Below are 17,763 nucleotides of genomic sequence, written 5' to 3' on the forward strand. Positions count from 1 at the left end.
ACATGCTAACATGACTCCTCATGCAGCGTGGTTAGTAGATAGGGGCACTTCCTCATTCGTAGAGGATCACAGATAACATTTCCAGAGTTCATCTACCAAATGTACTTCTCTGTGAGGCTATTCATTCATTTGACGGCAGCACTTCACAGGAATGACATACCTGAGTTATCAACAAAGAAGCAATTACACAGATGATAGGGTTCACTTCAGGAAAAATGCCCAAATCCTCATTACCTTAAGTCTCACTAACACGGCTGCTGATGCAGATGCTTTTTAACACAGACCGTAAGATCATTTGTACACACTTGTTTATTTAAATAGAGTCCAAGAATGGAATGTACAATTCAGACACAAACCATCTATTAGTATAAAAGTTCAGTTTGGTCAAGCAGCACTCCAAATGACATTTATTAGCCCCCCTCCACACATACAGTGAAACACTCAAACACTCATTCTCTTGTGGATCTTTTACAAAGTGACCGACCAAAACGTAACAATCATTTATGTGCTACAGAAAATATATCAGTGCTTAAAGAGTAAATGAAAGAAAGGAAGATTAAATAATTCAGTGCAGAGAAGAGTACTAAATCTCACGTTTTCTCCCAAAATCCTACATGTGATCCATATCACCACTATTATTAAGCACAAGATGGAACTGGCTTCAGGGCGAAGCAGTCACATGATTAGCCTAGAAGGTTTTTATGTGGTTCACTATTCAAAACAATAGTTAGAGAAAAGGTTCAAACAGGTTCATAATATTTCTCTTGACAACATGTTTGAATGTCCAGGAATGAGTAGAACCTTCATTTGAGATTGCAAAAAGTTGTGAAAGTGATAAGAAAATTCTGTAAAAGTGCGGTGACCTCTTCAGGATTGTTTACAGATACAGATTGTCGCTTTAAATAAAACATATTCAAATATAAAAAGCAAATACCAGTTCCCAAAAATAGTTAATTCTCATTTAGACATTGCATATCGAGACTTCCTATTGCTGTCAGACAAAAGGAAAAATATATTATAGAATGTGTCGTAGAGTTCAAACAAACCTTCTGATCCACATGTGACCTGAGTTTGCTGGTGCAACACTGAGGATTAAGACCTCGATCCAAGGCCAGTTGAGAGGAGTACTCCCCCAGGAACAATGGCTGAACTTTGGCATGCTGTTAGTGTGGAACAACGCAGAAGGCATTCAGGGTTTGTAGCGCTAAAGTCAGTGTTTTCATCTCCTAAACCTACGGGCCTGGCTTCTCAGGTCCCGAGGCACTTGGTGCACACCCCACCCACACGGACACATCCACACTACAGACCATGAGTAACGTACTCAGATAACTTCCACTTCACACACGCACTCAGAAGCACACACACGTTTTAGATACACTTATCGTAGGAGTGTTTGGTGAAGTATACAGTCAGACACTGACCTACATACATACTGGAGACAGACACGTTTTTGTGCATCCTCCTGTCTGACATGTGGTGCACAGTCAGGAGTGCTCAGGCACTAGTAAAACTGGGACCCTAGGGACCTCAGGCAGGCTGCTGGGGATTGATGTTCATGTGAGGGGGATGACCAAGAAGACCAATTCGCTGCTTCTGCTTCCTCTGCTCTGTCATCTGCACAGGGAAATAAAAAAGAACATCAGCTATCATCTTTGTAATCTGGCAGAAGCATTCCGCAGCGCACCCTGTGGAGGAGGCACTTGTGGCAGTAGGGAACAATGCTTTTGGGCACGTGCTGGAGCATGCCACCTAGCAAACATGGATTCAAACAGTGCAGGATTTTTAGTGCATTTATGTTCTGTCTGAATAATCAGAAAATGAGCTACCAACAGGAAAAATTCAGATGAGCCAGAACTCAGAATCTAGAACTAGCAGAAAAATGGCGGATGATAATAATTGTTTTGCAACACGTTAGACGCTGTATCCATGTAGAGTGAACCAGATTACTTACAAAAGTTATTTATGATCAATAACCCTGATAACAAGTCAGGTAAAGTAATATTATATTGGTTTTAGAGAATGCACTGGTGCCTGGGACACACAAAGATTCAAATTTCAAACAGCTACTAACATGTTGTTTAAACGCTCTGAAAAAAAAAAATACTTTTTCAGTTTTTCAGCAGGTGGTTATGTTATTCTTGACACCTAGCAGTCTGGCACATAACCCTCTGTAAAACCACAACTTTACATTTCTATACTTCCTTCCCTTGTTCTGGCCGCACAAGATATGATGTGGTTAATAAGTGAGCTTGAAGCTAAGTCCACAGTCCTGATTTTCCAGATGTGATGGTTTGGATCTCGCTGACAAAAATGCATCAGATCAGAGGCAGACCAGAGCTTGCTACCATGTACGACAATCGCTATATGCTTAATGTTCAAAGTTGCATTTAGCCTACTGGATATCTGGCAAACGTGTGTTTCTTAATATTGACATAGTAAACATATACTAAATGTAAAGAATGTGGTCCTTTTTAAAGTGTGCACAAACTCATGTTAGGGTTACTAAAAGAATATGTTTACATGCTTTAATGTGCCTAGAACACATGAGTTGTCTCATACTGTCCACTGTCTGAAATGCTTTGTTTTAGCTCCTGTCTCTTTAAGGCCCCCCTCCTGACTACCCAGTCTGGTCTGACTGGTCACATACGCCTGAACAACAGAGCAGCTGTACCTAAATCAATTCTTCAGTGCAGAACTAGCTGCTCAGCATAAATTATGCAAATGTATGACATGGTGATGTCACAAAGTCACAGAATTAAAGATGTGACTACTGAAGAGGCGTTTAAGCAGCAGTGTTTTCTGTGGGAGAGAGGAGCTTCTGAGACTTTGACCTTTTTTACACTTTGAAGATCTTTTACATACAGAACCTACAGTTTATAACACACTGAAGGAAATAATGAAAAATGAAAAAGCACAATATGTCTCCTCTTTAAATCATGGCGGCTATGACTAATTATATAAATACTATGGTGTGGGTTGTCAATGACTTCCTAGTAGATGAACATTAAAAGATATCTAAGAAACTCTGCTTAAGTGGAGGCAAAGTAAAATGAAATCAACAAAATGTCACACCACATACCTGCTCCTTGAGCTCAGTCAGCTGTCCAGACAGGTTGGCCACTAGCCTCATGGTCGACTCCAGCTTCTCCTGGAGGTTCCTGATTTCATTCTGCTCCCCCTCCGCATCGCTGCTCACCAGTGACATGGCGCGCATCCTTGGGAACCAGTCCAAATTGTGCTCCTGTGGTTGAACAAGAACACTTGTTAATGTACTTTCGCTATGCATTTTTAAGGCTGGGGACAGGTAATATGTTAATTCTAAACAGGAAGCTGCTCCTGTTTGGCATTCAAGACATGACTTCTAAACAGCCTGTTCTTTTGAGGGAAATAGCAGGTATTAATGCTCCAGGAGTAACAATGGAGAATGAATGATCTCAGACTGAGCTATAATGGAAATCCCTATGAACTGGCCGACGATTCATTATCATGCTTTGATCTGTCTTGTTCAACTGACTTCCTGTTTGTGTGCACAAGTCTGTTTGTCTCATTAAATGAGTATAACCGGCATGTCTGTCAGTTGAGATTAGAGAAGAGGAACACATTACTGTACTGAGGTGTGTGAGACAAGCCAATACATGTTTACAAGTCTAACTCCAGAGCAAATGACCTGTGGTTACTACACCAAAAATGTGACACAACGGGAAACACCCATCACGCCGCTCGGTTGTTTCAGGCTGCACTTTGTGGAATCTACAAAAGCTACCAAGGCACAAGCCAGTTCCACAGAAAGTCTTTGAAATGACGAAGGACAAAATACTAAATAAGTCGTTTAGCAGTGCGGTGACTCAGTGGAGCAGACGCTCATTTTTCTGAAGAAAAACACGTCTCTAATCCCGTATATTCCCCGTAGACGCCAACAATCCGGCTGCTCCTGATTACATGCAGCATGCGGATCACTATTACCCCAAGGCAGCATGGGCTTATACAAAACGTAACCCATTAACAAGAAGAAAGCAGAAGTAGGCCTGCGCTATCACGTGAAGAGGTGGATGTGTGTTTTAAGGCTGTGCCGGCACTACTTGTTTACCTTGATCATCTCAGCCACGTAGCTCTCGGGGCCGGTGTATTCGGTGGAATCTTTCACTTTCACCAGTACGATGAAGAACAGGTAGTGCCACATGTTGTGCTCCTCTTTGATGTGCTCCTCGAAAGTCACCGTCTTGTTGTCGAACTTGTCCCTCTCCAGACCTGTAGAGGGGAAAAAACACACATTATTGGAGTCACAGTATGTTCAGTATGTTCCACAAGATTCTGTAAAAAAAAAAAAAAAAAAAAACAGTGGGAAGGGGACGGGAAGAAGTAACACTGGGAAGAACACACGTCTGTAACTGTAACTTCAGTTGGAAAACCGGTCTTCGGGTTGATATATCCTGTAATATCAGTAAATATACTGTGCATGCCAAAAATGTCATGCAAATAACATTTAATTTTGTGCATGGCATCTACAATGACTCATACAAAGAAAACAGAGGAGCACATGAAAGACTAGTGGTAACAAAAAGCAGAATACAGAAGTTTAAACGCAACTAAAACAAGTCAATCCACCAAAAATTGCAGGTTAAAGCTCCTGAGAATTAAGAATCACCCATTACAGGCTGTCAGAGTGTTGAGTGTCGTGATGAAACAGCACGTTTTTTGTGATTGCTGTACCTTGCAGACAGTAATGAGAATAGGTGAGAAACAAAACAAAAAAACAAAAGCTCTCTTTGGGGATTTTCTAGGTGGATTTGACAAACAAAGTACCAGCTGAACGGAGCTTGTTGACTTCACACCTTCAAAGTGAAATCTTACAAACACGCAATTCCACCGACAAAAGTTTTTTTTTTTGTTTTCTTCACAACTTTAAGGTTTCCTGTAAATCAGACTCCAATCAATTTGATTCAACATACCCTTATGGTCTATACAATAAACTACCTTGTCATGTGGATTGGAGCAAAGTATCGGTGCAATTTCAGTCTTGAGTCTCTGACAGAAAAAAAGATTTCTCTCGCTGGTTTTGCATTTTTCTGTCATGTTGATTTTAAGATTATAATTTGTTTTTGTTGTTGTGTTTGTGGGAGCTAATGCAGATCCTAATAAGTCAATTTAATATATATAACCCAAAACCACAAACCACGTATCCTCAGAAGGCTATTTAATACAATCCAATAAAGAGAGCGAGAAAGAAAGAAATATTCTACTGGACTGACTTTGCTCCCTGAAGCCTGATTCACGAAGCTCATCACTTGATGAGTTCCACTTGACAGATTATATTCATTTTCATTTGATCTTTTCCTTTCATGTCTTTTTGCTTGAGACTTTAGTTATATTGCGGACACACTTATATTTTGTCATGCAATGTGATCTGGTATAGTCACTTTGGCAGCTGGAGTATAGCATGTGGTTACCACGGAGACGACTGAAACCTTTTGCCAAGGCATAAATGGAAAAAGCCGCGTGGCTCCTCAGTATCTATCAAGTGACAATATCAGAAGCATCACGCAAACTACCATAAAACAGGCTTAAGAATAAATATTCAGGTTAATTCGAATATCCAATGAGTTGTATTAAAACATCAACTTTGAATGCTTAAAATATGTAAATGTATATGCTTGTATATAAATGATAAAGGGGTGTGCAGTAATATAACAGCCAGGGATGAAACCATGCGGGGCCTGACTTAAACAAGCAGGGGCTGCCTCTATATTTAGAGCCATGTTATGGAACACCTACAGCTATGTAAAAAGTAAGCCCTGGATTACTTTTAGAACTAAATCCAACAGTGCTCTTGAGAGGACCTTTAAAATATTTAGTCAACAAGTTCCTCTTTCCCTTTTCTCTGCACAAGATGGAGAGTGAGGTTGTGAAGTAGTGCCTGATTCCTTTGAGCTACAGGTGAAAATCAGCCAACCTCCACAGGAAGTTCACAACATAAATCAATCATCGGCAAGAGACCCGATGATCCAAAGGACTAATACGAGATTGAGAGAAAGATCGATGTCTTATAAAACCAAGCTAGAGAATGGGGAGCCACTTAAGCCTGTGGAGGTCAGCTCCTAATCTCTGCATCTCCTGTTCCCTTGCGGTGCTTCTGGAAACCATAGAGACGGCAGCTCCCCCTGTGGCCTGGCCTTCTTTAACATGAGTGAGTCAGAGCCGATGGCTGGCTGGGTGACATAATACTGTTCTCGTTCCATATGCTTACTACTTGTCCTCACTGCCTGACCCAACATACGCAGGCACATGCACATGTTCGCATATGGCACGGCCTGCCGGCCTCACACACACACACAGACAAAGACACAGACACACACACACACCCACACACACACACATGCACACACACGTACACACACACACACACACACACACACACAAACATACACAAACACACACACACACACACAAACATACACAAACACACACACACACACACACACACTTAGGAGTGGACTTATTTAAGCACTCAAACACATGTGATGTACATATAAGGGAATGCAGATGAGGCTCCACAGAGCAGGGCGCCGCGTGGGTAATCAGTGAAGTAGCACAAAACATATGTTATGAAAATTAAGTTTGTGAGTGGGAGAAAATGTGTGTGCGTGTGAGACAGACTTGAAGTATGGAGGCGAGCAGAGCAGTGGCAGGAAGCTCTCATGACTCAGCCTTCTTTGGAACGACAGCAAAGTGAAAAAAAAGAGGAGGGGGGACTGCAATGAACTGCAGACACCCTCAGACATACTTACCAGGAACCACAAACACACTATGAAATCAAACGTTTCTCAGAGGGGAATTTGGGAATTAACCAAGTGGCATGAGACGGACTGCAGGAGAATACTAATGACGCACAGCGTTTTAAAACACACCTACTGTACCAGGCCCGCAGGCTTACCTAACGATTGGAGAAGTAACCCTGTCAATGGAGTCAGAGGTTTGATTCCCACAGCAATATATGTTGGCAGAGTTGGCTGTGCAACATACAATAAAGGAGTTCATATGGTTTATAAAGGAGGCGTCCACGATAGGCAAACGAAGATGTAGCGAGATTAACAACTTTGTGAAACACATGACTGGATAAATGAAATTACTACACAGGCTCAGCAACACCTCATAGAACTGCTTTTGTTTACGTTTTACACAGTGTCCCAACTTTTCAGGAAAATGTACACAAATATGTACACAAATATTCAGTGTTGGCTGTTGTCTACAAGCTCATTATTTTGTCTGAAGAACAGTTGAAAAACACGAAAGCTGCATGTGCTCACATTGAAGCAGCTGTAACCTAAACACGTTTGGTTCTTTCCTAGGAGGCTGGGCATTGTACTGATATTACAACTTTAACATGATGAGACTTTATATCATCTTACATTCTGGATATCATTAAATCATCACAAGGCATAAATGTTGTCTTTCCTGGTTTTAAAGGCATTACAGTAAAGTAATTTACTGTGCTTACTACGTACAGTCCAGTAAGGTACCCCGTACATAATGTACTGGGCCTTTGAGGAAATTTAGAGAGTATAAGATTGAGTTATAATGTGTACAGTGATAAGGCCTAAAAATATTGTGAAATTTTAATAAGGCCATATCTCCCAGCCCTTACAGACTCTGAGATTCTGCTGACGAGCTGACTTTGAAAAGTCCACCATGTAGCAACTGAAGCAAACAAGTCTCCCATCAGCAGATCAGTTGAGGAGTCTCACCGCAGATGAAGCAAGTCGTCTTCAGGACTTCTTCTTTCTTCTGTTTTTCACTCCTGAGGTCAGCGAAGGTGTCGATGATGACACCGAAGATAAGGTTGAGGACGATGATGATGACCATGAAGAAGAACAGCAGGTCGTATATAACCCTGGCTGCAAAAAGTGGCTCCTGGGAAAGGAACGGGAAAGAGTGCAGAGTGGGGTCAACCTAGGTGCTGAATGGGGCTGCTTATAATAAGTAATTATTAATCTTGTTTTGACAGCAGCTACATTTAAGAAGAATTTGTGTCGCGGCAGGCTAATGTAGAAGGCTTGTCCCATTTAAATGTTAGACCCAAAGGGCAAGTCTTAAGTAAACATGTGTTGGGGACAATGTTGTGAGTCTGAAATGAGGTTAACCCACGTCATCATGGATGTTAATGGAAACACAAGACCACAGGTGAGAGCTGACAGATGCTACACTAACAGAGATGAGACAAAGCTGGCAGATCAGCAGCTTGCTTTTATAGGTGGGACACAGCTTTAAAAGGTCCTAATTTTGCGACACAGAAAATAAATGTATTTTTTTGCATTAGCCGATAGAGCTACAGTGGACATCAATGGACTGACAGACTGTAAGTGCAGTTTCATTCACTCATTGTCCCATTTTAGTTATTCCTCTTTAAAGTTGCAGTATGTAAGAATTGGCCCCCGGTCAAATTCAAACAGGGTGGCGTGAATCACAAAAGTAACCGCTAACTGCTGCTTGCTGTAGCTGCTCTTAGCTAGTTAGCCCAGTTAGCTGTTTGAACTGGGAGCTCGGGACAAGGGGAGTGTTAGAGTTTACACTGCTAGCACAGGGGAGCTTTGAACTGGGAGGGGCCCATGCTAGCTGGTTAGCATGCTAACTTCAGTAGGTATCTCTTTACTTTTGAATGTTTTCGACAAAAGTTCCTACATACTGGCCTTTGGAAGCAGTGGTCTGAGCTTGTTCCTGAATGCACTCAACAGAAGGGAAATTCCCTGCCATGGTCACTAGTCTGCTGCAGTCACACAATCACTTCTTTAGGATGGCAACAGTGTCCTGAGCCACACATGTGATTGTAAGGCTGACACTGTAACACTTCAGTAATTCATCTCAGCTGCTAGCAAGACTTCGTCCAAGAATGTTGCATTGTGTTGCAAGTACGTGCGAATGATATCCACATCCTCTTTTGACATCATTAGCAATCAAGCCTGAATTCAGTGGAAATCTATTTTGAGGTTAAATGCTCACACAAGGCAGAGGCAGTGCAGCTGTATGTCAATGTTGCGAAACCGCCATGCTTTTGAAATGAAAACAAGTTTGGTGAACGATGGGCTCACCGCAAGCTCACATGACCTGTGCCGCAGATGTGGATGTTAAACCCTCACATGCACATGCACACATGCACACACACATTCATGCACACACACACACGGTACAGTCATGGACCTGATCAGAGTGCACGTACCTCCTTGGAAGGCTTGCGGAGAACATCACCTACACCCCCACCACTCCTCAGGCCGTGACTCAGAACAGTGACAATACACATAAGTAGAGAGTCGCATGTCCGCTCCATGTCCCTTTCCTCCTCACTGTCATCCGCAACTTCTGGGGACACGGAAAAGGAAATGTTCAGTTCAATCATTTAAAGCAACATTATGCAGGAATGAGTATTGTGTGCAATTTTTCCCCCCACAATTTGAGTGCAACACCACTGCCGTCAATAAAAATAACATATCTGTACCCATGCTTCGGACGTGTTGTAGGTGCCAACCAAAGACAAAACTCATCACGTCATAACAATGTTGTGTGTTGAAAACTTGTATGTTGAAGTAAACAGCAGGTAAAGCTGTGACCCTACCCTCTCACGGAAGTTACATAGTGCACAAACAAGTGATAGTTGACACAGAGATACCACTATTTCAAGACACTCTACCTTCAAAATGATTTTTAAGCTGTTATTTTAAGGTAAAAACTTTACATAATGTGACCTTAAGAAGCTGCAAAAGGCATCAGAGAACATCACTTACATGATCATCTTTAAAAACTTGTATAACTGGGTGATCAGAACCTCTGTGACCTACATTTTGTAGTTTATGTAACATCAAAAGCATCAAGCCGTTTCTAACTTGTGCGATCCACAGAGATTATGCGGTTACATTTAAACATCTTAATAGCATGACATGCTTTTTGCAGTACCTCTTCAAAAAAGTCCTCATATTGCTCAAAGTAAAGTAAAAGCAAAAGTAAGGAATGATACGTTGCAACATATATTTTGTTTCAGTTTGACTTGTAGATTAAATGTTCTGTATCATAATGAAGTGTCACAGACAGATAAGGTCATACAAGCCAACTTCCTTCCATCGTGTTATCTGAGACATAATATTAGTTCAACTAACATATCAAATTATCATTATTGTGCAGCACAAATGTCAATTTCATTCAGATGCTATGATGATTTAATGGATAACAGGAAAATGTGGCACACTACACTTTATTTTATGTTCCATTACCTTCACATGCATCTCGTGAAATGTTCATGATGCATTAATGATTATTATGATGTGTATTTACCGTTATCCATTGAACACACACAAAAACTGGAACCCTGGATGCACAGAGTTCCATAAACCCTCAACTCAGGTACCAAAAACAAATCTCAAGACTGCACAAGCACAATTCCACTGTTTTCACACAAACAGCAACCTTTTTGCCAAACCTGTACACACAGATTTCCCCAACTCCCTCAGGTGGCTAACTAAGCTAACAAGCTAACGACAGCTACAGTTAGCAACAATTAGCTGTTTCTCTGGTGATATGATGTGACCCATTTGTTGAGAATTCTCGAGTTCCTACATATTGCATCTTTAAATGAAGGCTCTGTGAGAGATATTCTTATGATAGCTGTGTTGTGTATTGTTTTGGTGATAGGAATCAGACTTGACAGGAGAAAACGGTTTTGAGAGCAGTGAGGTTTGTGGTGTTTTCACAAAATGTCTTCAGTGTGAGGAAAAGTTTCAGGAAACTGCAAGATGTGGTTTTATTGTGATGTCCATATACAGTTATTCCGCAAATGACTTCTGATAAACAATCCGAGTTTAAATATTTTGTCTGATTGTAAATGACTGTTAGTAAACTGTGTTAGAGTGGGGTTTGATAGCCTTGTAGTCGCAGTGTAAATATAAGTTATCATCTGTTATTTGGTCCTTAATATCCTCGGCTCTGCAGAACTTGATACCCATTGAAATCTTGTTCACATGTTTTGGTTCACAGTGTGAAAGCAGTTGGTCATAGCTAAGTGTTTTTGTTTGGCTGGAATCTGATAAAAAAAACACTGGTTTTGGCCAGACAAAAAAATTCTCTCTCTCTCTCTCTCTCTCTCTCTCTCTCTCTCTCTCTCTCTCTCTCTCTCTCTCTCTCTCTCTCTCTCTCTCTCTCTCTCTCTCTCTCTCTCTCTCTCTCTCTCTCTCTCTCTCTCTCTCTCTCTCTCTCTCTCTCTCTCTCTCTCTCTCTCTCTCTCTCTCTCTCTCATTTACAATGAATTCACAGATAATCGGTAGAATTAAAATTAATAATAAATAAATAAAAATAAAAATACAGTAAATCACTCAATTTGTGTCAGCTAAAAAATATCATTTAAAGTCATTAAAAGGTTACAATATAACAAACAATAAATGTGTGTGTCAGCTGATAGTGTGTGTGTGTCCCTGGCTGTCTCTCAGTGTGTGGCAGGCAGAAACATACACTGCTGCTAATGTGCTGCTCTTTGATTCTTCCCCGAGTAGGATCGGCAGTTTTTCCTCATCAGATAGTTTAGAGAAGGAACCTTTTGTTACAATTTCAAATTTAGGGAGATAGAATTCTCTAATATATTTAAATTTTTCACATTTGGTGAGGAAGTGTAACTCTGTCTCAGGTTCATTGAGACTGCAGTGGCAGCACAGCCTCTGCTCTGCAGGGAGCCAGGTTTTCCGGTGCCTCCCTGTTTCAGTAGCCAGGCTGTGTTCACTCAGTCTGTACTTTGTCAAGGTTCGTTTTAGCTGAAGATTAGTCACCGTGCTCAGGTACTCTGCTGTGGTGTAGGGTCGATTTAGAGCCAGATAGCATTGCATTTTGCTCTGTGTTTTTGTTTGTGTTTGCCAGTAGGCGATGTAGTTTTGTTTTGATTGTTTAGTGATTAGGTTGGGTGTGATTGGTGAGCTGGTGTGTTCCTGGGCTGTGTTAGAAGGGTTTGTGCAGGTTTGTGATCTCAGCCTCTCAACCAGTTGGGTAAGGGGGTTGCTGCTGCTCATGTCTTGGCATTGCAGGGCTTGATAATGATACGAGAGGGGGTCACTTAGTTTTAGATGTGTCCAAAAGTTAATTGCTCTTTTCTCTCTCTCTCTCTCTCTCTCTCGCTCTCGCTCTCGCTCTCACTCTCGCTCTCTCTCTCTCTCATTTAATCATACGATCGAGAGGATACAACATTTTGCTAACTGTGTTTATTGTTGGCCAGATCATTTCGTGGTTCTTATATCTGGGCTGACGGCTGAGAGACACTGGCGCTATTCTGTTTTGACTCAATCAACCGCGCCAGTTTCAGGGTCATATCTCTGAAAATATTTTGGACCAAGACTCTAAATCTTATAACCAAAAAAAAAAAGTATAACTGAGTCAAAGGTAACTGTGTTTTTCATATTTGTTCCAAAGATCCTAAATTGTGGGGAGTTCCCAGGCAGTTAAACCTTTTTAAGGTTTTCACATGTTGACATCACATGAGGGTCAAAGGGGGTCACATGTAAATTGTTCAGGTCAAATGGCAGTGTCATGTGTCATTGGATGGAGTCACATGAATCCTTGAAATTAAGGAAACAGTGAAATGAAAACTGTGGGATGTTTTTACACTAATTGTGGTCTGACAAGGCCAAGAATGGTCACTGTAAACCCTTCCTACATGATCCACTTGCCAGGTTTTTATTCTCAATTTTCTGCCAGTTTAAATATGGCATAGATAATATAACATCTCCACAGGTTAAAAATCAGGCTCTTCTGCAGTGTTCAATGTTGTAGATAACTGATTGTAACACAGCCAACGAATTCTAAAAATACCTTATTCATATTACATACATAATATTTTCTAATTCTCTTAATTAGTTTCCAAAAAGGCCTTGTTTTCCAGCAGTCACTGGTTTGTTTTGCATGAATTACAAAACTATCCGGAGGCCACAGACATGACAGCAAATCTTGATTTCTACAATAAACCAGTTTGTTTCCTAATAAATTAAATGTCGAAGTACTACTTTTTACACAGCTTACCTCACTGTACATTCAAAGATTGTTTATTGACTAATTGTGTTCCAGTATACATTACCTTCCTGCACGGCTACAGTAGTGCAGTTCTGATCGATCCCTCCCTGACACACTCCTGCAGACAGAAACTCGTCGGCCAGACTGGCTCCATTTTCTAGAAAGTAGGAACAGTGCATAAGTTCTCCAGTACAAGAACCCCCCGACACCTCTGATCTCCGACAAATGACAGGAGTGTGTCCTCACTCAGAGTTGTGTTGGGGATACGATCCACCTCCAGGATGAAATCGTCTTTGAAGAAAATGTAGCCAACAATGGAGAATAGGTAAACCAGGATGAGGGCCAGCACGGCGGTGAGCACGATGGAGCGTCCATTGCGAGTCACACTTTTGATCACGTTCAGCAAGGTCTCCTCTCTGTACACAAGGTCGAAGAGCTACAGAGGCAAAGCACACGTTACTAAACAGGCAGAATGTATGATTCGCTGTGCCTCAATGCAAAATCCGAAATGATAAATATGCACTGCAATAATGTTACAGAGGAATGTAAAAAGTGCAAGAAACAAAAGTTTGGCCCCGATCACGTACAGACTTGATGCGTTGGTTAAGTGTGTTTCAGCATCTCTCTATAAAAGCAAGGAATCTCTGACTGTCTGTCTGTCTGTGTGTGTGTGTGTGTGTGTGTGTGTGTGTGTGTGTGTGTGTGTGTGTGTGTGTGTGTGTGTGTGTGTGTGTGTGTGTGTGTGTGTTTGCCTCAAATATCTCTGCGGATCAGGATCAGACTGACCTGAGAGTTTCCACATGGCTGCTGCGTGGTTCAAGGGTGTGCAACGTCGCATTTGTTTGGACTACAATGATACAGTTAATAAATTATTTCAGAAATGCTTTATGAATTCCGCTAGCATTGCTAACCATAGCCACGTGCGTACCAGAGCCAATCACTGCAGAGCTCAAGCCCACAACACACCTTAAGAAACAAGCGGATTTATACCTGTAGCGGCACGAGCTGGATTTTGCTGGATTTTGCCGGCGGTACAGTCCCATTCTGTTCTGTGCATCTGAACTGACTGTTGTGGGTTAATGAGATTAAACGAGTCCGGACCGAGTCTGTTCGGGTCTGAGGAGATCCGGATATGCACGGATAACAAGGTGGAATCGGAATCTGTGGATGTTCGTGTGTAGCTAGCTGCTAGCCGCTACACGGCCCACCTCCCGAGGCGACGGACCGGACGCACCGGCACGTCCAAAACCCGGACTTAGGGTAAATAATATCCGCCACGCTTTTTCGCGAACATTACCGTCACGTTTGCTTTGTGTCTGGTGCAGGAAGAAACGGTAAAAACGGGCTTTTGTCACGAATGTGTCCAAGCAGCAAGTTTGGTTGCCGAGGAACAGGGAAAGTTGTGTGAGGGACGCCGGCAGTGATACAGACAGTGACAGAGATGGCGAGTTTTGAGAGTTGAGAGATTTGTGACATATAGCGTGTTTGGAGTGTATAGTTAGTGTGTAATGTAGTGTTTGGTGTGGTGTGTTTAGTGTGTAGTGTAGTTGTTTTTTTGTGTTGTGAGTCAAAACAATGAGGAGAAGCTGATTGTGGAGCAGGCAGTGCAGCTCTTCATTGAGCTGAGGAGCCTGAGGCATTGCCTGCATTTAAATGTAAATAGTTACATATAACTTCGTAAATTTCAAAAACTTATGCACAAATTTAGCAAACAACAATTTATATTTGCATTATAACTAAAGCAATTGGTTCATTAAACATATTTGTGGTTTTCACAGTAAAAAATCTAACTTTTTCCAACTCTGATTTTATGATATTTTGTGATTTTAGGTCCATAGTGTTAATATAATATGTCAAAATGAAATAATAACTGTACAGTCACACATGTGAGGTTGTGCTGAAAATAATGACACCAAACAAGACAAGGTAAATAGTTTTTAAGGTGAAATATAATGGTATAATCAAAAGTAGTCAAAAACAGCCAATTATATCCCTGACGTCCCACCTTCAAACACAACCTCATTTGGCCATCCATGAAAAAGCTACTTAACCTCCCACTTTTCTATAGGAATACATGCTTCCTACGGGCAATGCACTAGTGATAGACAAAAACAATGATTATGCTAATGTAAATCGATAGCAGATGATCACATAAAGTCTCAATAGGTTAGTTTATAGGGAATAAAGTCCATCATAATATACTTATTAACATTATAAGATTACATTAGTGTTAATAGGATCATAAACATGTTTTTTTGTTAGACTATTGGACATTTATTAGCATCCAGTGGTTCTGGTAGCTGCAAAAAGCGTAGTTCACTGATAATTAGTGCTCAGTTAACTGCTAATAGATGCACAATAGTTTAAGTATTAATCTTAATTAATCAACAAAAAGCCTTTGTAAATCACATGGTATCTTGGTGTTGTGTTTTGTCAGCGAGTCTTGGTACCTGTCAGTTTGTGGGGAAAAAACATAACAATGGCTGATCTCTACAGTAAGCTCCCATCATACTGTATTGCCATAACGTTAACATTAGCTAGCGTTAGCAACATTAGCTATTTGCTAGCTAATGTTAGCTAGCTAACTAGTACACAAACTGGCACCCGTCTGAGGAGGGCAGATCATTTGAACAACAGTGGTGAATGCAATGATGGGGGAGATGGAAGGCCACATATAGTGACTGAATATTCTCAATAACACCGTAAACAATGGCATGGTATGTAAGTTAGTTAATAGCTTCGAATGTATAAACTGTTGCTTAAAAGTGCTTAAAAATTTCTTATGATGTGACCGTAAACAAGTTTATGATGCCATCAATACTATTAACAAGAAAAAATTTTCAAAAATATATTAAAATAAAGCTTCTTATTAGGGCGCATAAGGTACAAAATACCTATTAACTAACACTTATTACTGAAGTGAATATGTGTGTTGGATAAGGTTTTTGTCTGATGTGGCCATTCTACTTGAATTACGTAAGATTTCTCGTTATTTAGGCTAGGAAATATGGAAATATGTTGTGTGCATCTGCAGATGAGCTGTTCGGGCCTGTGTGAAACAACAACTTCTCTAAATTTCTGGCATATTGAGTCTGACATGCTATAAAGCAGACCTGAGGCACCTGCACAGCACTTAACACCCCAACAACAACAACAACAACAGCAGCAACAACACCATTATAGCACCAAATAAGGCTTGCATCTGGCTTGCACGTAAGGTATGTCCTTGAATGCACCACAATGAAAAGCAGAGGCTATGTTCTGAGAGACAGGAGAAATATTTGACACTCTGCTGCTTAGATATTTCTTTATGGTTTCACATGCTTGTCTTCACCCCTTCTGAGTGGGTTAAAGTGTTAAAGCGTGCAGTTTCATTGTGTGTGTGTGTTTTTCTTACCAACAGACTGTAGAAAAAGACGTGGACAAACACCCCCAGGGAGCAGATGATGAGGTACATGAGATGGTAGAGGAACTCAAAGTCCAGCACCATGGCTTTGTAGCCACGTGTGAAGGTTCCTCGATTCCCCACAAAACTTATCAGGAAGATGATTTTATTACACACCTGGAGAGAAAAAAGTAAATCTTGCTTTAAAAAGAATAATCCAAGCTAATTAACCATTAATCACTTTAATATTGGAAAATCAACGTGGCCTCAAATGAGGCCTCTGGGTCAGAGTGTTGACAGCAGCATGACGACGGCTGGCTTTTAAGCTAAATGAGGACACATTGAGTGCGTCTCCAAGCACACAAGCAACCCGGTTATTCTTGGCTTTGATTTCTTCAGCGTCATGTAAGTAAGAAAACAAGGCAAAGGGATTAACAGAAACCCGGTTAACACAGCTTCTGTCGAGGAGAAACCTGACTTCGTGGTCATGTATACGCTTAACCGGGTTTTCTAACTGGGTTTTTGCCCAGAGTACATGTGCATGATCGCAGCTTACAACAGAGGGAGTATCACTGTGACAGCAGAGAGGTGGTGATGAAATGAGAGGTCATGAGCAGTGCTTCCTTCTATTCTGAATAATGAAATCTAAAGTGGCACTCAAAATGAAACCGATAATAAAACATACTGAGAAAAAAAACGTTCAAAAACAAATGGTTAGGGAGACATTTCAGTCCAACCAGCTGCATGTAAACTGGGCTTTAGCGTGACCAGGCGGCTGCAGTCAATAGCAACATGAGCTCTGATCTGATCCGCCACACTGACCCTGTTTCCACCTTGAGTGCATGTATCAGTCTGTGTGCGGCTTCTTGCTTCAGCGTTTAAAGGAAACTTCTAAGAAATCTCTGGAGAGTGCAGGCGTGGCGTCACACTCTCTGGGGTCCGGTGACGCACTTCACACCCCGTAACACAGCCACGTGCTGCCAGGGGGCAACACCACAGGCAGATGGGGCACTGGCCTGTCAAGTGGGCTCGAGTGTGAGTGAGAGCTGAAAGCAGAACTCGAGGCAGTGCGGTGGAGGTTTCTAAGTACTTGAAAGTACGTATAGTGGTGTGCAAAATGGGAAAATAGAAGTGGTGTGTTTTCAGTAAATCTCTGGGGAAATGACTGACAAACTTGTGCAAGTTTAAAGGGTCTGTTCACAAAAAATTGTGGAAAAACATTTTAGGTTGTTGAAGCTGGAATTTATCCACAGAGGTGCTTATTTTGTTAAATGTTAATTAACATGTCAAGTTCCATGATTTATCTCCGTAAAACACCCTTTTTCTCAATTAATCAGCTGATCACAATT

General features: G+C 41.2%; 1 protein-coding gene across 5 annotated transcripts in view; it reads right to left on the reverse strand.

The window, feature by feature from the left end:
* Positions 1–291: 291 nt before the first annotated feature.
* Positions 292–17,763, reverse strand: part of LOC115582679 (inositol 1,4,5-trisphosphate receptor type 1) — an 82,687-nt gene continuing 65,215 nt past the window's right edge. For all 5 annotated transcript variants that reach the window (XM_030418790.1, XM_030418788.1, XM_030418787.1 and 2 more), the window contains 8 exons: positions 16,427–16,591; positions 13,276–13,465; positions 13,094–13,186; positions 9,212–9,351; positions 7,743–7,908; positions 4,088–4,248; positions 3,080–3,241; positions 292–1,614 (listed from right to left, as the gene is read on the reverse strand). In XM_030418790.1, the coding sequence (XP_030274650.1) occupies positions 1,528–1,614; positions 3,080–3,241; positions 4,088–4,248; positions 7,743–7,908; positions 9,212–9,351; positions 13,094–13,186; positions 13,276–13,465; positions 16,427–16,591 (1,164 nt within the window). In that variant the 3' untranslated portion in view covers positions 292–1,527. The remainder of the gene's footprint in view (positions 1,615–3,079; positions 3,242–4,087; positions 4,249–7,742; positions 7,909–9,211; positions 9,352–13,093; positions 13,187–13,275; positions 13,466–16,426; positions 16,592–17,763) is intronic.

This window comes from Sparus aurata, chromosome 6 (assembly GCF_900880675.1).
Source record: "Sparus aurata chromosome 6, fSpaAur1.1, whole genome shotgun sequence".
NCBI lineage: Eukaryota > Metazoa > Chordata > Actinopteri > Spariformes > Sparidae > Sparus > Sparus aurata.